Source organism: Clarias gariepinus, chromosome 7, assembly GCF_024256425.1.
Source record: "Clarias gariepinus isolate MV-2021 ecotype Netherlands chromosome 7, CGAR_prim_01v2, whole genome shotgun sequence".
Lineage (NCBI taxonomy): Eukaryota > Metazoa > Chordata > Actinopteri > Siluriformes > Clariidae > Clarias > Clarias gariepinus.
The window spans coordinates 37,477,403-37,501,906 of record NC_071106.1 but is presented as its reverse complement, the minus strand read 5'-3'; the positions used below and the strand labels follow the sequence as shown (position 1 = coordinate 37,501,906).

Sequence of the window (24,504 nt, the reverse complement as noted above, 5' to 3'; positions counted from 1 at the left end):
TTGTGCTCCATCGCATATTTCTCCATATTAAAGTTCCTCAAGGCGAAGAAGATCAAGCTGCTCCAGGATTGGCCAGCCAAGTCACCAGACATGAACATCATTGAGAAAGTCTGGGGTAGGATGAAAGAGGAAGCATGGAAGACAAAACCAAAGAAGGTTGATAAACTCTGGGAGGAATGCAAGACTGCTTTTTTTTTGCTATTCCTGATGACCTTATCAATAAATTGTATGAATCCTTGCCGTACCACATGGATGCAGGCCTTCAAGCATGGAAGTCACACAAGATATTAAATTTCATTCGCTGATGATATGTTACACATTTTTGTATTAGAAGTAAATTATTTGTTCAATTTTAACATTACTTTCTGTAGGCGACAAAACTTTTGTGTTGCCAAAATTTTACCTTTCTGTATTCATTAAATGATAATTTTTTTAATTAAAACTAGATTATTTTAGTGCATTAAACATTATTTGGGAGGGTTTTAGCTTTCATATGAGCTATTTCTGAAACCAATTGATTAATTAAAAGTCAGGTTAATAGCAGGTGTTTCTACAAAATGGTTTATAAAACTATAATAATTAAATCTACTACTTAGGAATGACTCTGAGCCCTTAATTTAATATATCGTACAGTGTGGAAGTATACAGGTACACCACATGCTGAAGTTTCACAATTTTATTTCCTGGAAGTTACAAAATAAAAAGTACAGTCTGTTGCAATACAAACACACTGAGTGCAGATACACACATTTACACACATTTACACACATGACGTCTTTCACTTTTTCACTTTCAAATATAAAAAATAGTATAATAAACTATATTCTTTACGATCGTAAAGGAAAGTAATTTTCCTCTTAAATCATGCTATTCTTTTAATAAATTCTTCTTCTTGTTATTCTCTATTATAGAGTAGGATTTGAACTGATAAGCTTAAATGTAATCAGTCAATCAATATTATTTCAGGTTGAAGCCCACATACATGTCTGCCTGCAACAAAGATTAACACCTTAATTGTAATTTCCCCAAATCATGTTTGGTGTAATAGTATATGGTATAGGTTTCCACTAGATTGGTGGCCAAATATTAGGAAATTGTAAATAATGTACCTAGTTCACAGCAAGATTTTTAATCTACTGTCATTTCAACTTCAATAATTGGAAAAGGAGAAAATAGATAAGTTTATGTTTGCGTGTTGTTTACACTTAGTTGTACTTATTACCTCGTCAGACAAATACACTCCCTGTTCGGTAATCGGAGAGTGAATTACAGATGAGAAATGGAAAATGTAGATCTGATAAAGATGAAGTTTTGTCTTAAAATGACTCCAGTGCGTTCAAAATATGAACTAATCCCAGTAAAAATATTCACTTTATCTTTTCTAATTAATATCTATTGGTGCAGGTGTTTGTTTACATTGAGACAGTAGCGCATTAGTAGATTATTTTAAAGTAGATTATTAAATCCTCTACATAACGGTTCATAACATCGCTTTTACTCAACATTTTGATTTCACTTATGGTGCAGGTTAAACTACAGGCAGAGATCTGAGTAGTGCAAAAAATGTATGAAATTCTGTGCAGACAGTTTTGCTGTGACAAAATCGGTCTGGACAGACATACAGACATACAGACAGAACATTTTCTGAGAGTGGTTTCGGGTCCTCCGATGTATGAAACATACCTGTAGACATGTCATTGAAAGAGCGAGTTCTGACCGATTTACATTACTTATGTAAATTTTCCTATGAATTCTTTATGAATAAATTAATTTGCATCCAGTTTGATTAACAGAATAAGTCTGTGAATGAACTTATAATGCGCTTCTGTGTAATCTGACATCCCTGACTTTGTTGCGGAGAGAGACTTGTATACATAATGTTTATGTTCCTGTATAAGCTAAGAAAAGCAATATTAGCAATCGATCCGAGACGAAATAGGCCTCTCAGATCACGTTCCCCCTCTTCGTTTCCCTTCTTCACTACTTCCCTCTTCCTTTTTGTTTGCTCACATTCTCCCCTGTCTGTTTCTCTCCAGAGCATTGAGAGTGTAATATTCTCTTCTCTATGAGCTTCAGCATGTGTGTGTGTGTGTGTGTGTGTGTGTGTTCACTCTCTGATGTCATCAAGACCATCCCATCAGTGTGTCTGGAGCCCAAAGAAGAGGCCTGCACTATACACAGCCATAAATAACCCATGCACTCTGGCTCTCCTCCTCTTACTTTCCCGCAGGCCTCACAGAGATGCTTATTGCAAAAGTTTGTGCACCCTCTACATGGCTCTTTTTTAATCAAACACATATAATTATAATTTCATTTCTCATTTCATTAATTTACATTAATGTTTTTTTTACAAAGGAGGGAGTGAGATACAGAAAGAGGGAGACATAATTATTGGCACCCTTAGTTCACATTTAGTTTTCTTTTTTTCCCACGGAAAATCTTTTAATAGAACTGTAAGTAACAATAGATACAGAAGCTGTGTGTGTGTGTGTGTGTGTGTGTGTGTGTGTGTGTGTGTGTGTGTGTGTGTGTGTAGCAATGAATGGAACCCTGCTCCACTTCAGTCTGAATAAGCATTTTAAAGGTTATTTCTCTTTCATATGAAGCATCAAACAACTCTGCGTCCTTCTCCTGCATACAAATCCTTTCTTTGTTGGTGATCTCTCTCTTTCTCTATCTCCCCACCCTCATGTCTCCTCTCCTTGACTGTCCTCTCAGATTAATTTTCACACACAATCCCTGCACATATAATAACAGATCTCTCTCTCTCTCTCTCTCTCTCTCTCTCTCTCTCTCTCTATACCTACTGTCTCCTCTCCTTGACTGTCCTCTCAGATTAATTTCCACAATCTCGGAACATGTATGAGAAATCTGTCTCTCTTTAACTTATTTACTCACTCGCTAAATAACTCACTCAATCACTCACTCTCTAATTCATTTACTTTTTAACTAACTAACTCACTAACTCACTCATTTAATCTATAACTCACTCACTCACTCACTCACACGATCTATTACTCAATCACTCACCCACTTGCTCTTTCTCTCTCGCCCATTAAATAACTCACTCACTCTCTAACTCACTCATTCACTCACTAACTCACTCTCACTTACTCTCTTACTCACTCACTCACTAACTCACCCACACAATCTGTTACTCACTCACACTCTCTAACTCACTCTCTCACTCACTAACTCACTCACTCACTCTCTCACTCACTGACTCTCTCACTCACTCACTCACTCACTCACTCACTAACTCACCCACACAATCTATAACTCACTCACTCACCCACTTGCTCTTTCTTTCTCGCCCATTAAATAACTCACTCACTAACTCACTCACTCACTCTCTCACTCACTGACTCTCTCACTCACTCACTCACTCACTCACTCACTCACTCACTAACTCACCCACACAATCTATAACTCACTCACTCACCCACTTGCTCTTTCTTTCTCGCCCATTAAATAACTAACTCACTCTCTCACTCACTAACTCACTCACTTACTTTCTTACTCACAATAACTCACTCACTCTCTCACTCACTCTCTCACTCACTCTCTCACTAACTTCCAGCCTCCCTTAATGAATGTGTCACTTCATCTGACAATCCAATTAAGAAAAAAGAATCCTGAAGAAGTGACATACTCTCTCCAGCTGATTTTCTGTCTGTCTGTTTGTCTGTGCACCACTTTTCCTCTCCCCATGTTCTCTGTCAAACCTCTAAGTAGTCACTTAAAAAGTTATCTGCACCAGAGCTCATGCAGTCCATCTGGCTCCACTACCTGCTTTAATGGAGATTAATTTTTTATAATCACCAAACTAACAAACACCATTTTTCCTGTTATTACACCAGGGATGTGAAAATCAATTCTAAGGTACCTTGAAGACTGCAGTGCATTTGAAAGACACCACTGCAGTGTGGATACGGGTGCAAATACTGTACAGCATGTCCACAAAGTCTCTATACATACAGTTGGGGAAATTTACACTTTTTTTTTTTTTTTTAGCTAATTGTCCCCTTGTTCTCAATGTCAACAAATCTAGTGTTGTCCATGGAAGTGTTTAACTATGGTTACGTCCTCTATGTGTGTACGCATTTAGGACTCCATATACACTGATCAGCCATATCATTATGACCACCTGCCTAATTGAGTAGGAAAGAAGGAAAACCGGGGAACTGGCGACAGGGTGAGGCGTGGAGTGAAGGCTGGCCCGTGTAGTCCGATCCAGTAGACGCGCTAGTGTAGATCAAACTGAGGAAAAGGTTAATGCTGGTTGGGATAGAAAAATGTCAGAATACACAGTGTATCACTGTTTAAGTGGCAAAAGGGGAAACCTCCTTAATATTAGGCAGGTGGTCATAATGTTATGGCTGATTGTTCGATATTATACATCCATCCATCTAGAGGCATCTGTTGTCCCATGGTGATCATTATATTTATTTCTGTTTTACAACCATGGTAGGACTATTCACACACTATGGGTAATTTGGGAACGTCATTGAAGCCCAACCTTCATGTCTTTGGACTGTGGTAGAAAACTAGTTGCAAGGGAACTGCGCTAACCAATACTCCACCAGCTGCCTGTAGTGCATCTCTAAAGTTTCCTGTAATGTCAGAAACTTTGGTTGCCTTTTTTGCTGTGTAAGCAGGTCCGCTATTTTTGCATTTAGTCACCTCAATGCACCTGCTCACACAGACCCAGGTCTTTGCTGCAAAACAGTCAGATTAAAGTTCTAAAAGTTAAATGCAGATGAATGTACTTGATGAAGAACGTTTGGTCTGTTGGCTATCCTTCGATAAGCTCACCGACATCAGGAGAGCCATGGTCAAACATGCAAACATGTTGGGTGTCTGAAAGTTCTCTGTTCACTGACTGGAAAAGACTGCATTTTTATATGTTTGGTGTCATCTACATCTGTTTATTTTAAAGGACATAAACCATTCTAACATGTTCTGGTGACGTCCGCGAGAACAAAGAGTGGAAGTTGTATAGATGTTTGTCTGGAGACGAGTCAGGAAGTGTTAACGGAAGAGGAAAACGAGAGAGAAAGCGCGAGAGAGAGAGAGCATGGGAAAGTTAATAATTTGATATCAGATCCAAGTAAGAGAGGAGCATGGACGAGTTCAAATCATTCTCACTCATTTACTTACTCATCATCTGAGCTGAGGGCACGGGGAGGGGTACACCCTGGACAGGGTACCAATCCATAACACCAGTTCAAATCAACCAAGTTAAATATTTATTTATATAGCACCTTTTATCAGCGAGACATAACAAAGTGTTGTACAATAAAAAGTACTAATTAAAACAATAGAGCACTATTGCTGTACTGTTCACAACCATATATTGGTCAAGAAACAGCAGAAAATAACTGAAATTTAACATCCTTTAGGAATTAAAAGGCATCGGGGGAAAAATCCTTTTTAACAAAGATTTAACAATAGCCAGAGTTGAGGTTGACTGTACAGTACATTAATAGTTAGACTATACCACATCTTTAAAACAGCCTCTACAAAAGCTCTCTCACCTCTGTTCTTGTACTTAGTCCTTGGAATGTATAAAAGAAGCTGATGGGAGGATCTAAGTGAGCGTTATAAAGAACGGGGCTGTAGTCAATCAACAAGGCATTTGGGAGCTAAATTATTTAAAGCTTTATAGACAAACATAAGAACTTTGAAATCAACACTAAAAAGCCACGGCAGCAATGCCAAAAAGACAAGCAGCAGCATTTTGAGCCAGGGATGTTCAGGGATGATTATTGGAGACCAATGTACAACGCATTGCAGTAACCTAATATACCAATGTACAGCCTTTTCAAGATCCGAAATTAATATAAAAAGTCTTCGAATGTAATCTGAACACATTTTAAATCAGTGAATAAATTAATTCAGGAGTTCAGTTTAAGCGCACCAGCTTAAAGACCCATCAGATTTTCTTATACCTCGACCTCACTTTATTTCACTCCTTCTCCAGACACGCCACTACAGTGTCTATGTTAATGAGCTACTCCTGAGCCACGCCCCTCCAATGAACAGCAGAGCTGGGGAGGGGTATCGTTTTATATGGGGTCATAATTTGGGAACATTTTTAATAGAAAAATGACAAAATTAACAAGGAATGTGTCATGTTTTTGTTTGAACACATACAATGAAGAGTGTCATGAATGTCTGGAAATTAATAAAAGGTCCCTTTTCCATAATTTACATTGTGCACAAGCAACAAAAACCACGCAGTGTCGATCCAGCTTTAGGAGCCTCTTGGAATTAACTACCTACTCACTTGACACATGCTTTCTTCTAAATAGGAAAAAAGAAATAATACATTTTTTTGTTCAGGGGCACTTTGTGAACAGATGGTTCAATTTCGAATTCACTAAAGCCTTCTTCGGTTATAAAACGAGCTGTTTCTCATTCAGAGAGAGTTCCTGGTAGAAAAACATGTAAGGGAGAATGTGTTTGTAAGGAGGGCTACTTTCATCCTCAGGGATTTCTCTCAACAGCCAGTGCATACTTTATAATTGTAATTTTTTTTTTGTTTAGTTTTATCAAAACAGCAAGCAATGTCATGTGCCTTTTTACCTTCAGAACAATCAGATCGCAAGTTAGAGCAAAAAAATAAACTTGAAGGACAAAAAGGAAATTAGAAGTCTTGTTAACATGAGCAGATTTACAGGATGTTGTAACATCAATCTGTTTTTATAATGAATATTTATCGCTATAAGAATAAATACGGTGGCTTGGTAGTTAGCACTGTCGCCATGCACCTCCAGGGTTGGGGGTTCGATTTCCGCCTCGGGTCCGTGTGCATGGAGTTTGCATGTTCTCCCCGTAGTGTGTGAATGTGTGTGTGAATGCTCATCGAAGGTCCTATAATGGTTGTAAAAATGGGAATAAATACAATGGTAATCACCGCTGGCCTCCACGGTCCCTCGTTGTACTACAGAGTTACCTAGACTTCCCATTGTTATGGTTACAGTAGGTGTGTAAAAGTACAGTGCTTTAAAGAAAGTATTTGCCCCTTTCTGATTAATTTTTTTTAGCATATTTGTCACAATTAAATGAATCAGATCAGCAAAAAAAAAATTAATATTACAAAAAGACAACCCAAGTAAATACAAAATTCAGTTTTTAAATGATAATTTCATTCATCAAGGAAAACAAGCTGTCCAAACCTGTCTGGCCATATGTGAAAAAGTAAGTGCCCCCTAAACCTAACAACTGGACAACAAGATTGTGTGATAATTGACAGTCTTTCACGTCGCAGAATTTTGGCCCGCTCTTCTTTGCGAAATTGTTTTCATTCAGCCACATCAGAGGCTTTTCGTGCATGAATCGCCTGTTTAAGGTCATCTTAAATCTGGTTTAAGTCCGGACTATGACCGGGCCACTTCAAAATCTTGATTTATGTATTTATTTATTTATTTATTTTAAATCATGCAGGGGTGGACTTGCTGGTGTGTTTTAGATCATTGTTCTGCTGCATAATTCTTGTGTGCGCATGTGCTTGAGGTCATACTGATCAACATTGTCCTTCAGGATTTTCTTGTAGACCACAGACTTCATGATTCCATCAGTTATCACAAAAAAATTTTTTTATAAAAAAAATAGATTTTTCACAGCACTGTATTACTTACCATCATAAGAGTAAAATGTAGAGTAAATGTCTGTGTCTTTAAATACATAAATATTTTCCATCATGAAACTGTATTTTTTTATGATGTATAGAAAAATAAACTGAAAAAAAAAAAACAAAGAGAATGTATGAATATGCATTAAAAAGTCTTTTGATGATTTATTGTAATGCTCATGGAAAAGAAGATTGTCTTGAATGGAAGGGGAGATCCACTTTGCTACTGCACACGTCATTCCCATCCTCCATCCTGTCGCCCCCCCCCCCCCCCTTTTTGCCCCTGGGATCACGGACGAATGTGCAGAGGACACAATGGCTGCACACACCACTTCTCCTTGCCACCATGAGTGTGAACAGATGCGTCACAGGCATGACCCAGACACACACCGCTCCTGCTCTGAGCAAGCCTCTTTCGTTTTCCAATTCATCATCTTTTCATCACAGCCACATAGTCTGAGAGAGGATGAAGAGCAAGAATGGTGTGGGCTATAATTATATCACACATTAGCTCTGAGGCTGGCGTCAGTAATGACGTGCTTTGATCACAAGCAACCGAACTTACACCTCTGTCTGATATTACACACACTCTCACACAAACCTGTGTCCTTACCGGCTCTGCTGATTGGATCTGCGTCTGCTTGTTGTCTTTTGATTGGTTGTTCTGTGCATTTCCCTGTTTGGAATCCTTATAATGTTGTGCAGTGGATCTGGTCCCATGATGAATACATGATTAGCTCATAAAACATAAACATAAACAATTTGTGATGCACAAATAAACAGTGGAGTCAAAAAGCCAAACACTGGGAATTAGAGAGAAGGATAGAAGTTTGTATGTCAATTCAATGTCATAGCAGCAAGACAACACAATGCTCTCTATGTCGACACACTAATAATTACGTCGCTTTTCTCCAAAGCACAATGTTCAACTTTATGGACTATGCCTAATTATAGCTACATCCACTGTGATACCCTGCAGGTAATGTGTGGAAACGTCATTAAGTTATCATTATTAAGCACTTTCTCCTGCTCCAGGTCTTGGTGGATCCAAAGCTTTCCCCCGGAGCATGCAGCATTAGATGGGATTATATCTAGAAGAGGAAAAAATAATCACAAGGGCAATCTATATGCAGCTATCGACCTATGAGCAGTGTGAGCTGGGAACAACTGGGGGATTAAAAAGAAATCCATATATCCACAGAGGGAAAATGTGAAACTCTACACAGAAAGTAACCCGAGCTCAGGATGGGATCAGGAACCCCAAAGCTGTGAGGTGGTAGAGCTCGTTCCTGTGAACGTTCAGCTTCTGGAGCAACTGATTCCTGAAAATCAACATATAACTTGTCATCAGCTGGTGGACCAGACGCATCCGTCTGTGGGAACTGTACACACAATCATTCACCAACACCACTTACACAGTACAGGAACACATCCCCCATACAGTCCTGACCTTACCATTTCCACCTGTTTTAAGTCATTAAAGGAGTTCCTGGGAGGCCGGCGTTTCAGACATGACTCTGGTGTACTGAGAAAACTTATATCTTATATAGAGAAATGCAGGGAGTTTTTACTTTCATTACAGTATTCTGTTATTCTGCACAGTCAAAAGATTCTCTCCTCGGTGTAGATTGATTTTTTTCTTTCTTTCACAAAGCCCCAAAGCTCATCCATTTGTATTTGTTTCCATCTGTCGATTTACAAACTCATAAACAAGCTGCTAAATGAAACTGTGAGCAGTGTTTTTGTCCATTCGTATTAAGTTTCAGTACAGTCCCATTTACATGCAGTAATCGCTAAGTGCATTCCCACTGGACGGTAATTTTGACCGCAACAAAGGGATCCGTTATGAGATATTTCACTGTGAAGATTGGAACGTTCAGTGCAGTGCTGTAGAATAGCACCATGATCCGTATCTGGTAAACACTGCTGCCCTCTCCTGACTGAGGCTATCACATTGCTTTGGCTTGCAGCTTGGAGCTGTTTGCTCAAAATCACACTCAGTAAGCAGGAACACACCTGTTGAATAGTTAAAGTTCAGATTGTGATCAGAATGATTTATGTTGCCATCAAATTATAATAGATGCAGAGCTTTATCTCCATGCGCTTCAACCATTTAAGCAATATCACACACGGAAGTACTAAATATCAGTTCAGTCCAGGACCTAATCACAGCCGTGCGGATATAATTGTGCATAACTGCACAGTTGATTGAATTCAAGATTCAAGAATTCTATTTGTCACATACATGGTTGTAAATGCAGTTGCACCAAACTCCAGACTGTGCAGATTTTTTAAGAAAAGAAAAAAAAACACCAATAAAATTAAAAATAAAAGAATATGAACAAAATGAAAATAAGAATAAGAAGACTATGATATAAATTGTACACAATATAATGATACAGAATACGTTGTAATCCGTGATATGTCTGACTGTGTGTCTGTGTAACTGTCATCATTAATGAGGTTGCGCGTTTAATGCCCCTATAACGAAAATCATACATGATTCCAAACATTTTTTACAAATAAATAACTGCAAAGTGAGGTGTGCGTAATAATTCATCCCCCTTTGGTCTGAATGCAGTCAGTTGCCCATAAACATTGCCTGATGAGTGCTAATGACTAAATTACCTCTCTGCGCTAATTACACCATGCACTGCACCACGTTCCCTCCGATCCTCCAGCACTGCTTGCCTCATCCCACCATCTCTCAGGGATCGAGGGCGGCATTCATCCAGGCTCTTTTCTGTTCTAGAATGAACTTCCTCTAGATGTCCGTACATCAGAGACTTTGACTATCTTTAAACGACGACTCAAGATGCATCTGTTTCTCCAGTACTTGGACTAACCTACCCATTTAACCAAAACATACCCATGTGTTAGAATGGCCCAGTCAAAGTCCAGATCTAAATCCAATCGAGAATCTGTGGCAAGATCTGAAAACTAGTGTTTACAAACGCTGTCCATCTAATCTGACTGAGCTGGAGCTGTTTTCAAAGAAGAATGGACAAGGATTTCAGTCTCTAGATGTGCAAAGCTGGTAGAGACAGACCCTAAAAGACTGGCAGCTGTAACTGCAGCAAAAGGTGGTTCTACAAAGTATTGACTCAGGGGCCTGAATAATTACGCACACCCCACTTTGCAGTTATTTAATTGTACAGGAAAAATTTTTCTGGAATTATGTATGATTTTTGTTCCACTTCTCACGTGTACACCACTTTGTATTGGTCTTTCACGTGGAATTCCAATGAAATTGATTGATGTTTGTGGCTGTAATGTGACAAAATGTGGAAAAGTTCAAGAGGTCCGAATACTTTTGCAAGCCACTGAATTTAAATAGTGAAACGTTCCAGTGTGGATCACCGTGGAAACACTAGTTGGGTATTCAAATTAGTGGAGTGGAGCTATAGAGTATATACGAGGGGTGTTCAACTCAAACTGGGACTTGTGCTAAAATTTCTCATGAATGAAAGCATTGATATTTCAAACACATACTTTTGCATTTTGTAGGAATGGGGAAGAGGAACACATTTTTAAGTCTGGATTGTTATTTAAAGAAAGTTCTAAAGCTTTAAGTTATTAATTAATACAAACAGCCTACATACTGTATATCCCTTGAGAAAGAATTAACATCTCCTTCCTTAAACCATAGAACTGGGTTGCATTTTTATTGATACATAAAACTCTATTATTATACATCATTTTGGGTCTATTTATACTGGACAATACTATATTTACCAATTAAAGTACAGTACAGCTTTCAATATTGACTTTTATTATTATTATTATTATTATTATTATTATTATTAATAATAATAATACTAATAATAATAATAAGTTCTGATCCTTTACAACACTTATTTTATATTATTATTATTTATTATTATTATTTATTCTATAAAGTACACTATGTATCACATTATCACTGTTTTTTCTTTTCTTTTTTTACATCACACTCTTTTCACACACAAGACAAATTTATGAACTTTTCTTATTTCTGTCGGAGAGCTGTGGTATACTGAGCAGCGTAGGATTGTCTGAAAGTCTGTGGTTCCTCCACGTCATCCTCAGAGTAGTATCTCTCCTCTTCTTCCTCCTCTTCTTCTTCTTCCTCCTCCTCCTCCTCATAATCCTCCTCAACCTTCAACTGCCGTCTGCGAGAGCTTCTGTTCAGAGACTGTGAAAAAAAAACAGGTGAATGAAAAACATCTTTTGAGGTGAAAATAAGATCCCATAAGATACGGTACTATACATTGTAATAAAGTAATACCAGGCAATACTATGGCGTACCATAATGTACCACACTAATACGTAGTGTATATTACGATATGCCATAGACAATTCATAGTATGATATACATTGTACTGTATATTGTACTATAAATTATTTACTATACTATAGCATACTGTAATATACCATTATATTGCTTTTGTACTCTAGACATTACCATAATAGGTACCACAGAAGTCTATAGAGTACCAGGGTACATACTGTACTGTACCATGGTACTATTTAAAACCCCAAGGTACTAAAGTATATTCCATGATACAGGTACCATTGGACTCCCATGTTATATACCATGGTAAAATATCTTATGGAGCATGTTGGACAGGTAAATATAATAATAATAATAATAATAATAATAATAATAATAATAATAATAATAATATTATAAAATCTAAGCAGACCAGAGATTTCTTTAGAGTGATGCCAAGGAAACTACCATCAAGTATTTTCTCATGGAGGGTTTTTGTGGATGAAGATTTTGACTTGTTTTTCTATGTCACCCCTCTAAAGTAGCTTGGCGTGTACATTTTCTTTAACAAATTAACCTAAGATTAGATTGTCAACCATATAAAGTTAAATTATTCAAAAGAACCCTTGAGAAACCTTTTTTTTAAGTGAGAGTGTGGTATAAGAGCTTGTCCTTAAGGTCTGCTACTCCTCATTTATTATAGAAAGCAGTAATAAGTTCCCCTCTAACCCCAGTGGCTTTAATAAATTATTTATTCCACGCTTAAGTCACCTTTTTTGGCTGATCCAAGGTGCGGATGGGGTTAGAGGGGGCCGGCTGGTGTGTGAGACGGAGCATAGAATGAGTGGGACTCGAGTACTGAGGCACACTGGAGATTGGAGCTGTGTTTTCCAAAAGAGGATCAGAAGTCTGGATTTGGTTCCTGAAAAACTGTAGAACAGGTTTATGACATTGTCTAATGAGTTCTTTCACTGTTTTAAGATGATAAATTCAGCAATAATGTGTTTTTGAACCTTAGAAAGTTCTGCCTTTAAAATAGACCACCATTCTGCGACTACCTATCCATCTCTCCAACCAATCATCCATCAATTTATCCCATCTTCAACATGACATTTCATCTCTAACCACCTTTATCTGTCCATACTGTATCTAACCCTCCATCTGTTCATCAACCTGTCATCTCCATCTGTCTACTTACTCATCCATCCAGCAAACCAGCATTCCTCCTTCTATCTCTATCCATCCATCCATGTATGCATTCTTCCATCTACCATCCATCCAATCAATCTGTACAACTCTTCTCATCTTATCTTTAAATCACTATGGGTGATTGTGCAAGGGGAGAACATGCACACTCCATGCACACAGACCCCGAGATGGGAATCGAACCCAGACACATGCATCTATCCATCATTCATCCAACAAATTGTCTATCTATCTGTCCTGTCTTGCATATAGCATTTAATCTGTCTATACATTTATCTACCTATCTAACCATCCATCATGTCCATGGATTATTTCCATCAATCCATTTGTCTATTCATCCTTTTTTTTTTAAAAAAGGATAAATGGACAAATATACCACTTAATTTATCCATCCAATCCGCCATTTCTTCTTTCATCTCTGTCCATCTACCCATTCTTGCATGCATGCTTTCATCCACTTATTTCATTTGTCCATCCATTTACAGTATCCAGCCATTTATCCTTACATCCATCCCATCTATCTATCTATTGATCTATCAATCAATCTATTTTTCTGCCTATCTAAAGCAATCATTTTCCTTTTAATATAGTTTAATATTTCATTGTACAACATAAAGAAATGAAGAAGAGAGTTTAATGATACACTAAATATTCACCTCTAGATCCTTGTCAATGTCCATAGTTTCCAGGTTGTTGAAGGTGTGGGTATAAACTTCCAGAGCTTTGGAATGGAAGAGCATTTCCACCATCATAAACTCCATAAAGATCCTCTGAAATATTATCATTTTATTATGTTATGGTAAATGCACTGTATATCTCAGTTATACTGGTGGACCTGTATGTTTTATGTCTATTGTGCTGGAGTCTAAATTTACTGACCTTTACATCACATAGTTTCTGTCTCTGGAAATCAGTGATGGTCTCCTCCAATTGTCTGGAGCTCCTGATGGCACTGCTGCTGGCTTTCTGTACGTTTGTTTCAGCCTGGGCAGGATTAAGCAAATCAGGAAAACCACAACGGAGAATACAGAGACAATTAGAATTTCCATTATTGCTCACACTTACACAATTAAACATGTAGATAAAATAGTTTCAATAGGGATTTCTCAATCCTGAGAGGGCAAATACTTTTTACAGACTCAATGAATATTTTCCACATGGCGTAGATACTCCATTATATTTAAAGCATAACAACGACTGTATATTTTAAACTTTTTATTCTGTATATGTACATGTTTGCATATGGTTTTTCTATCATAACTAATTATGTTTAGAAGCGAATTTCAAATAAAATAAAGTGAAATAATACTATAAATAAGATGGGAGCATGGTTAGGGCAATTTTTTTGGGGGGAGGGGGTGTGCCATTAATTTTAAAACATTGTAATAAAATGTTTATTTTGATTATTTTTATTTTAAAAAATCATTTAACTCAATAAAAATTTAAATGTTATCTCTAATTTTAAATCAGACTGCATATACGGTACACATGGTAAGCTCCATAATTATTGGCACCCTACAGTAAGTAACATTAAGTTTGTGTGTAGTTCACTGAAAAATATTAACAATTTAAATGTGTTTGAAGTGAAATTATTATACAGATTTTTCTAACTTTTTTTTATTGATGAAATCATCATATTATTTATATAAAACATAAATTACAATATATTATTTATATATATTTTAAAAGCATTGTTTAAAATTTTGATCACGCTTGATTTATTTAAGTTTATTTTGTGGTACCCTTTGACCAGTTGTATTTTTTTGTTTAAATAAAAAAAAAAAAAAACTAAATTAAAAAATGTATGTAAAAATTGTCATTGTTTGACATTTGTACCTTAAAATTAAAAAAAACTTTAAAACTTGAAACATGTTTTCATGTTTTGCTGTAGGAATTGTTTTAAAATGTGTTTAGTTGTTCCATTATAACAGTAAAATCTAATTGCATAACAAAGGTAAAAGAAGCATGTGACAGAAGTAAAAGTCAAATCGCTGGAATTTTTCAGACATTTACACCCATGTAACTGTAAGATTGTTTACTTAATGCCATTATTAAAGGCCACATTATGAAAATGATATTTATAACAGAAAACCCGCAGTTTCTCCATGGTTACCTGTGTCTGAATAAATGGATTAAGGATAATAAGCAGCACTTTATTTATTGTTGAAAACATAACTCGTCAAGCTGTAATATCTATATTAATGTAAGACAGGATGAGAAACATGTGCACTGCTGCAGGATACGATGCTCTGTCTGTCTGCTGGGTTCTTCAGCCGGAGCTTTTCCAACCTCTGCAGTTCTTTTATCTCCCTGTTACGATCCACACTAAACCTCTTCAAGTCTGCCTGAAAAATCAAAAAGTTGCAGATTTGTGATTCACTTATAAGTCCTAGCAAAAGATAATATTATCATGTCTTTAAAAATTAAATTGATTGATATTTTATGTATTGACTTAGGATCAAAATTGACATAAAATATTACTTTTTCACTGACAGACCCCTAATACACCATGTGCATACACAATACACATTAATACACATTAAGTTTGTGTGTAGTTCACTGAAAAATATTAACAATTTAAATGTGTTTGAAGTGAAATTATTATACAAACTTTTTTTATTTATGAAATCATCAATTATATAAAACGTAAATTACAATATATTATTATTTATATATATTTTTAAAGCATTGTTTAAAATGTTGATCAAACTTGATTTATTTAGTTTTATTTTGTGGTACCTTTTGACCAGTTGTGGTTATAATGTAAAAAAAAAACCTAAATCAAAAACTGTATGTAAAACCATTGTTTAGTTATAATGTAAAAAAAAAAAATAATAATTATAATTTTATTTTATTTTTGATTTCCAGACATTTTGGAACTTTTGGCTATAGTTCCAGTGATGAAAATATTACAATGCAGCTAAGAACATATTATGGTAAACAGAATAAGCAGCTCATCTCTAATATCTTCTGGCCAGAATCGTTCGTTCTTTTGTCATGTGACACGCATAGATGTGTCCATGGGGGTCACATGACAAAATAACAAACGACTCGGACTAGAAGACTTATGAGATAAACGCTCAATTCTGTTTCCTGTACATAATTTACAGAGGTTTTGCGATGCTTTTCGCATGTGCGCCCAGTAAAAAATTCACTATGTTCATTCTGGGTTCTGGGGTTAAATACCCAAAGATTGTTAAGTGGAAAGCTAGTGCGCTACAGTATGTAGGGTGTACAATCCCTTGTCCCACAATCCAATTAGTCCACTTTATCAGTGATTAGAGAGGGATTTGGGATTCAGCCTTGTGTTGGAAGCTAGTTAGCTTCGTAGCTTGTGTTAGCTGTGAACAGAAAAACATGTGCGGTTCAGAAGCGATTCAAAACGACTTAGAAGCAATTATTAGGGAGATGGCATGTTGTTTAAGATGACATAACGTTATCAGATGTGTGTTCTTGCTGGAAGTGCTTCTGTAACTGGGTGTGAATGTGGGTTTTGTCAGGCGGCTGCTCTCTCCTCAGTACTGTGGACCATACAGACCTACGCAGTTTGATTAAATGTACATATTGTACAAAAACTTATCTGAGATCAGCTTATTTCTTTAACACATAAAATTGTACTTCTCTTGCATCTTTTAATGACATGTTTTGACTGAATAAATAGGGGTTTTAGTCAAAGAAGCAACCAAAAGTCCAACAATAAGTGCCAACTTGATGCTACCGCCACCGTGCTTCACTGTGGGATAGTGTTCTCAGGGTGATGAGCTCTAACAGAGTGCTTGGTTTAAGGATAAACATTTCATAACTATTCCACTGCATATTATAAAGTGCAAGTGACAACAATTTTTTATTTGAAATTTTAGATGCTAAAAATTTAACATAATGTGAAACCAAATATAACTCACTCTTTTAGTTTTCACAATGTTCCCATATGCCTTTAAAGGGGAGACCACGCGTGTTTCCAGCCTCTCAACCTACATAGAAACAACATCAAATAAATACAAAATTTTAATTACACACATTTTGAAATACCAATATATACTTAATATTTAATCTACAATTTACGTTAAATCAAATAATTTATTGGCGTTGCACTTTTACATAAAAATAGTTTTTTTAAAAATCACTTAAAATATCATATACATACGACTCCTAGAAATTGCATATAAATGCCTATTTTTACAGTTTAAACCCTAAATATGCCCCCAAAACACTTTGATTTCATTTTAAACTCAGCTTAATACATTACCCTTAAAAAACAAAAAGAATGTAAAGGAAAACCCGTATACTGTACAGTACTGTACTGCTGAGTTCCGCGGTGCTGGAATGTAAAATACCCTTATTACCTTTATTCTATACTATATGTACTATAATTTACCGTCCCAAGCAACGTTTCCTCTATGGTCACTTTGTGTTCTCTCTACAGTGATAAAAAAAAAAAAAATATATATATATATATATATATATATATATATATATATATATATACTGTATTGTATATGGAAATTTAGCTGAATTTATGTTAATAATTATGTTACAAAATTTATAAATTATATCGTTCCTAATAGTTTAGATTTAAAACAAATGAAAAATTTGATATTGCCATGGAAACGATATATAAAGGAAGCAAACTGTACAAAGAAACAGTATTTTTTTTTATATTTGAAATGTGACTTAGCCAACATCAGGCATATACACTCCTGGACATGGTTATACACTATATAACATTTTGACAGAAATCTTATTTTTAACGTTACTTGCTTTGATAAGAGAAAAAAGAGCTTTAGTTTGTTTAAAGATAACCTAACATACATCTTAAGGGACACCGTGCACGATATATGCCATGTGATTATGTCCAGCTGTTGTGTCCTTGTATCAAAAGTAAGGAAAACATTCTGACTGTCCATTGTGTCTTCACACTACTGTATCTACACAATTCTGTCACAGAGAGGGCCATCAAAATGCTTCAACCTGGTGTAAAGCAGGCAGACGTTGCCAGACAGTTTGGTGTTGCCAGGAATACCATTTCCAGTCTTAGGAAGGCCAAGACTGCCAAGACAAGACAGACTAATTCGATGGCGTCATTTGAGAAATCATTAAGAAAATGCTGCCACTACTGCTGCTGGTATTCCAGGGTTACACACCATGTGTATGGAATATTCAATGATGTTCGGCTGCAGACGTGTAAGGAGCCGATGTAGACTCTAGGCCTACGTTCACTTTGCTACAAACATTTTGTGAAAATTTTTGTTCAGATCAGATTTACAGTGTACTGTATATATCAGAGGAAATATAATTAACCAATTATATTCACAATCATGACTAAATGTTACATTAGTATAACAACATACTCAGGTATCTAGGAAAAAAATCCAAATACAAAGTATTAGCACAATTATATTTTGAAATGTGTTTTGATATATGAATACATGATCATTTTAATATCACACCAGACATTTCTGTGACACGTGAACAGATCGTAACTTCCCCTCACCTCGGCCTGTCTGTAATCCTGCACCATGGCTAAATCTTCTGAGAGGTTCTTCAGGCATATTCGAAGCTCAGGGCCTTCAGCGTTGGCGTATTCGTTAATCTGCTGGGCGAGGGCGTCGGCTTTGTCTCTCAGTTTGGCCGTCTTGCGAGTGTATGCGGCGAACAGCGTGCAGAACTGACCCATGTACTTCTCAGCATTGCTTATGGTCAACTCCATACTCTTCAACTGTGCATCTCTGGGAAAAGGGGGGGGGGAAGACGTAATTACAATTAGACATGTGACATGTGAATGCAAATATTAGGGCAGAATAAAGAAGACATGTGATGTGATGTGATGTGATGTGATGTGATGTGATTTTCCTGTAACCACAAATTCCCCATTTATTAATTTAATTTTTTTTTTGCTTTAACAATTTGTCATGTTTCTAAAAACCCATAAACCATAAACTCCTCTGTACTGAATACTTTACCTAAGTGGAAAACTAATTGACTGAGACTGAAGACGTTTTTAATAAGAGCTCCTAACAGTATATTTCACTCTATTACCTGTTACTGTAGATTCTACATGTACTTAGAGATCAAGCTGTAAATGCAAGTTTTATTTTCAGAACAAAGGATTATACTTTTTGGTGGTTTCTTGTTACAGACAAAACATAGTATTTGTGCTAAAAATGGACTCATCTAGGTGTAGTGTTTAAATCTTTTAATTATCTTAACTGTCATTCAGATGAAACCTGGCCAATTTTTGTCTTGAAAAGACAAAAACCTGAAAAAGTATATTATTCTAAAATGCTAAATTGTTAAAATATCGCAACATGAACTTGGCATGGTTACGGACACTACAGATCTTTTAGGGAAAAAATCTGTAATTTAAGTAACAATTTTTACAGGTCATATGTTTCTAGAAGCTTACACCAATTTTAGTCTTAATACTAAAGAATTATGAATAATTAGCATTTTATTTGATTATTGTTGTTTAGAATAATGCTGAAAAATCACCATTTTTGGGGCACGTATAAAATCAGCTCTCCAACATGGTTGAACTTATCAATGTGAAATTTTTAGGAAAACGAGATCGGTCACTTCCAATATTGCATTAACTTCAAAGGAAGCTTCTTGTATTATATGTATAAAAAAAAAAAAAAAAAAAAAATCAGCACCAGTACTGTGTCTTGGCTGTTAACAAACTATGTTGTTTTTGTGTTATTAACTTAAAGAAAAAAACGACATGTTATAACTACGAGCAAGTGAGAGCAGGAATTAAATTTGTTCAGAGACAAATAATTACAGAATATATTTCTATTCATATCCACAAATCGTATCTTTAAACTTTTATACATTTTGTTTTGTTAATATAAACTTCCTAGTATAATTACACTTTAAATTACAATTCTGGTAATTTATCAATTTTATATATTGCTAATTTAATTATGTTTTATTGTAACTTTAGTAAATCTGTAAATTTGCAGATTTGTACATTTCATTCCATATTTTTTTTCTTAGTGCAATTTTCATTTTATTGCAATAAAATCTTTTTATCTTTTGATTCTATCCTATCTTTCCAACAATTTAACAAACACTTAATAACAGTTTCAATACATATTATACTGTGTATGATAGTGTACATGACAAATGAAATTACAATTTGTATTTGAGTTCTTCAATTTAAAAAGAGCGCTAAGAGACTTGAGGACATGCTGTGACAGAAAAATCATCAACTCCAGTGTGGTAACAGTAACACTGCTTTGTTACACCACCTGTCTTGGATTAGTATCCTATAACAGCACAACATGGCGTGCTTTACTGCTCATATCACTCCGGTCTAATAGATAACCAAAGACATTAAAATAAATAACAATTCATGTGGCTTGTCAAGTTTTTTATTTTATTTGATGTTGAATTGCAGATGTTGCAGAAATTGCAGTATTGCAGATGTTAAGAAGCTGGTGTCAGACTTCAGACATATTAAACTGATCATTTATGTGTACAAGATGAAATTAAATATTAATACACTAACACTACAGTTGTATATCATGCAGAGTATTATCCTAATAAAATAATAATCATGCCTAAAACATCCTACTTAAAACATTCAGCCTGCTTGTCCTTCATGAATGTGAATGTGCTGGTAAGGTAGTAAAATATATGATGCATATTTAATCATCAAATCTTATCATTATATATAATTCAGATTTAGCCGTACCTGGAAAAGGCTGAGGAGTTCATGGTTGAGATGAAAACTCGATTCTTCTCTTCCCTTTGGTGCTTCTTTAGTTCTTTTCTGAACGAAGAACAGGTAAGAAATTACCTGTAAGCTGTTGCCGTGGAGATGACAACAAACCACTTCTTCATGTTGCACCACAAGGGGGCAGCAGTGTCATTGTTGTGGAGTTTGTAACTGTAATGAAATAGACTAGAGAAAATGTTCAAGGGATTGGTTTGCAATTTTGGTGATTTTGTGATTCTTTTTGGTGTATGATTGTGTTTATTTGTATCGGTGTGTAATACTGATATTCGCAGTGTGGTGTTATTCCCAGGGTCTGATGTTTCAGCTGAGTGTTTTGTGATAAACACGTCAGACTAGAACCAACAGAGCTTTCCCAAGGTGCAAATTAATCATGTATTGTTCATGAAAGAGTCGGGTCTAAAGAAGAAAAAAATATTTCATTTACACCTAACTAGTGTAAGTACCCAGCCTTAATAGGAAAAAAAAATTATAGAAATAATCCAAAGGTTAAAACTAAAAATAAGCTGATCAGCTTTAATGTAATCAGTTATATTATTATTTTAGGTTAAAGCCCACGTACATGTCTGTCTGCAATAAACATTAACACCTTTTTTTTTTTAAACTGTAATTTTGCAAAATGTATTTTATTCTATGCTGTTGGCTTCCACTGGATTGGTGGTTAAATATTAGGAAATTTTACAAAATGTACCTCGTTCACAGCAAGATTTTGAATCTACTGTCATTTCATCTTATAACAATCAATGGAAAAGAAAGGAAATAGAAAAGTTAATGTTTACGCAAAGTTGTACTTTTTTTCTCGTCAGCCAAATACACTCGCTGTTTGAAAATCAGAATTGAAAAAGTAGATCGGATAAAGATTACATTTTGTCTTAAATAGATTCCACTGCATTAAAAATCACTTATAGGGTACAACTTCAGTGCTGTTATTTCAGCTGTAAAATGTTTTTATAAAATAATAATAAAATATGATAATAATTTTTTTTTAAATGTTACTTATTTGAAAGTAGATTATTAAATCCAGCACATAACTGTTCATAACATCACTTTTACTGAACATTTTGATTTCACTTATGGTGCCGGTTAAACTTCAGGCAGATACTGTATCTACTGTAAGTACTGCAAAAGCTTCATTACGTTCTGTATGTCAGTCTCAACATTATATAAATGTAAACACCTAAACTGTAAGTCAGTATAAATTTTGTGGAATGTGAACCGTATTTTGTCTATTTAGAAAAAAAAAATGCCCAAAAACCTCACCTCATTAAAAACAGCCAGACATCCCATCACTACTCCAAGAGTTTGCATTGGATCTAAATGTACTGGCTGAAAAGTCACCATTTTAAAAAAGATCACATTATTGGACTGCATCAAGTAAACAAAACATGACTGAAATTGTGTTAAGAACTGTCCAATACATGATTAAAACCTGGAGGGGTAGAGCTGAATCCTCAGCTTCCCCAAAGAAACCAGAGCTACAGCATGTTTAATAATAGTGAAAGTCAGAGCATTTTTGGATGAGACTAAACATCTGTGAGTCCAGAATAAAACCACTTGTTAGTGAGACAGATCAGAATAAAACAATTCAGTGTGCTACTGTAGGTACCATAAAGACTGGACTTTGGAGCGATGGAAAAGGGTCATGTGATCTCCTGAGGCCAGATTGAGTGTGTTCCAGAGTGATGGGAGTGTCAGGGTAAGAGGGGAAGCTGATGAAGCGATGCTCCCATCATGCATAGTGTCCACTGTACAAGCCTCTGGAGACAGTGTTATGATCTGGGGTTGATCAGTTACTCAGGTCTAGACTCAGCAACGTTATGGGACGTATAATAAAATGAAGTCAGCTGACGACCTGAATGGACTGAATCACCAGGTTATCACATCTATGGAGTTTTTCTTCTTCCCCGATGGCACAGACATATTCCAGGACTCTGGGAGAATAAGAATTTATTTTCATATATGAATAAAACTAAAGGTGGTCCAATGTGTGTATGACAGTCTTTTATGAAACTTCTACAAACAAAAGATGTTTTATGTTGATCCAAAATCTTTTTTTGTTGCAAAAAACAGTAAATGAAATTAGAACTTCTTATTAAGGAATCTGAGTCCTTATTGTAAAACAACCAATGGATTCTTTAGCAATTCGCCATTTTGTCTGTGACAGCTTTATCATGATGCAAAACGTTCCTTGCCGGAGTTCAGTAAAAGCTTCTTTTTAAATTCCTTGAAGACGTACAGACTTCATAATAACCCTTCCTCGAATTAGAAATGTTCAAACCGGCATCAGATTATAATTCACGCATATCTTGTTTCCTTTTCTTTCCCTTGCAAGCGCGGCATTAATTCCAAAGCCAGAGCTTGGCCTCTGTGGAATCTTTATTTGCTGTTAGTCCCTCCAATCAGCGCGTTCACCTTCACCCTGACACACAAGACAGAATTACAGATCGTAATTCATCACTGGCGTCTCGGCGTGGCTTGTTTTCTGTTCTTTCCTGTCCGTCTCTCTGATTCCGTCCTCTCCCGTGTCGCTCTCGGGGATGTGATGAGGTCAGAGAGCTTCCTGACGTGAGGACAGCGGCTCTCTGATGGCTGTGATGGAGGAGGTGTGTGTTTACAAATGAGGAGAGAGCGAATGCCTGCCAGACCAAAACCATAATACAAGGCTGAGGCTGTCCTTGGACACACACACACACACACACACACACATTCACATGCATGATCAGAGCAGGCCAAAACCTCAGGGCTATTCTAAGAGACAGAAACATGCAAACACACACTGCGGTGATGATGTCAGGGAAAGAGGCGCTACAAAAAATGCAGTTACTGTATGGTTTGGATTGTCTTTAATGTTTGGAAAGAAATAATTAGGTCTGAGCTCCATCAGTCGAGACACTTGAGTCAGGAGTTATAGTTTAGTTGTTTTTCACTTTTCTGTTCCACCTTTATCGCTACAACATTCTGCTCAACTTTATGGTAGCACATATTTTGAGAAAACGGTGCTGAACTTGATTGAACCTGATTGAGCCATCTCCACCATACGGTTGAGGTATTATCAGGGATTATCACCAGAGCAGGTCAAACATAGCTGATTCAACTCATCTATTAATTACTAGGTTTTAATTGGTGTGGTTAAGTGTTGGTGAATAACAAACAGTGCTGGACACAATGACCCTCCAGGACTGGAGCTGAAGATCGCTCATGGCATGAAGAAATGCCATGACAAAATTTTCATGGTAACATTTTCTAGATTTTTTTTTTTGTCTGTTTATGACTTTCTTGATTTATTAATACTTTTACCATAAAGGGCCATCTCAACCGTTTGGTAGAGGTCTTTAAGCCTAAAAAAAACATTGATTGTTGTTATTATTGACACAGGGTAGTGTAAATATAGGTTCTCTTAGTTATTTTTAAAAGTTATTTTTTAAATACATAAATTTTTATCAAAACAAAAGCAAACAAAAGAACAAACATGACGCAAGCGCTGTTAATTTAAAAAGTATGTAAAGCAACATGTAAAAGAATTAATCACTCAGTGTTGCACTGTTTGAGGAAAATAGTTAACAACGGAGTGGTACGATGAAGTGGTACGATGGCAGAAAACCCTGGAGTGTTTTATTTGTGTTGATTTGACAATATTGACAAATTGTATTTCTTAGAGAATGACTTTTATCAGTT

General features: G+C 35.9%; 1 protein-coding gene across 1 annotated transcript; it reads right to left on the bottom strand.

Annotated features, from left to right (window-relative positions):
* Positions 1–11,433: 11,433 nt before the first annotated feature.
* On the bottom strand, positions 11,434–20,864 carry LOC128528259 (CBY1-interacting BAR domain-containing protein 2-like). The gene is made up of 9 exons (XM_053501019.1): positions 20,788–20,864; positions 18,586–18,820; positions 16,997–17,065; positions 15,338–15,439; positions 15,208–15,213; positions 13,974–14,078; positions 13,751–13,864; positions 12,660–12,818; positions 11,434–11,810 (listed from the first exon to the last, which is right to left on the bottom strand). Exons 1-9 carry the CDS (start codon positions 20,808–20,810, stop codon positions 11,625–11,627), a joined length of 999 nt encoding a protein of 332 aa, XP_053356994.1. The 5' UTR covers positions 20,811–20,864; the 3' UTR covers positions 11,434–11,624.
* Between the last annotated feature and the right edge of the window lie 3,640 nt (positions 20,865–24,504).

Excerpts from the sequence above, each read along its gene's own strand:
- LOC128528259 (XM_053501019.1), bottom strand. The coding sequence starts at position 20,810 with ATGAACTCCTCAGCCTTTTCCAG. Across the intron at positions 17,066-18,585 it reads AGGATTACAGACAGGCCGAG|GTTGAGAGGCTGGAAACACG; the intron begins GTGAGGGGAAGT and ends GTTTCTATGTAG. Across the intron at positions 12,819-13,750 it reads ACATTGACAAGGATCTAGAG|TTTTTCAGGAACCAAATCCA; the intron begins GTGAATATTTAG and ends CCTGTTCTACAG.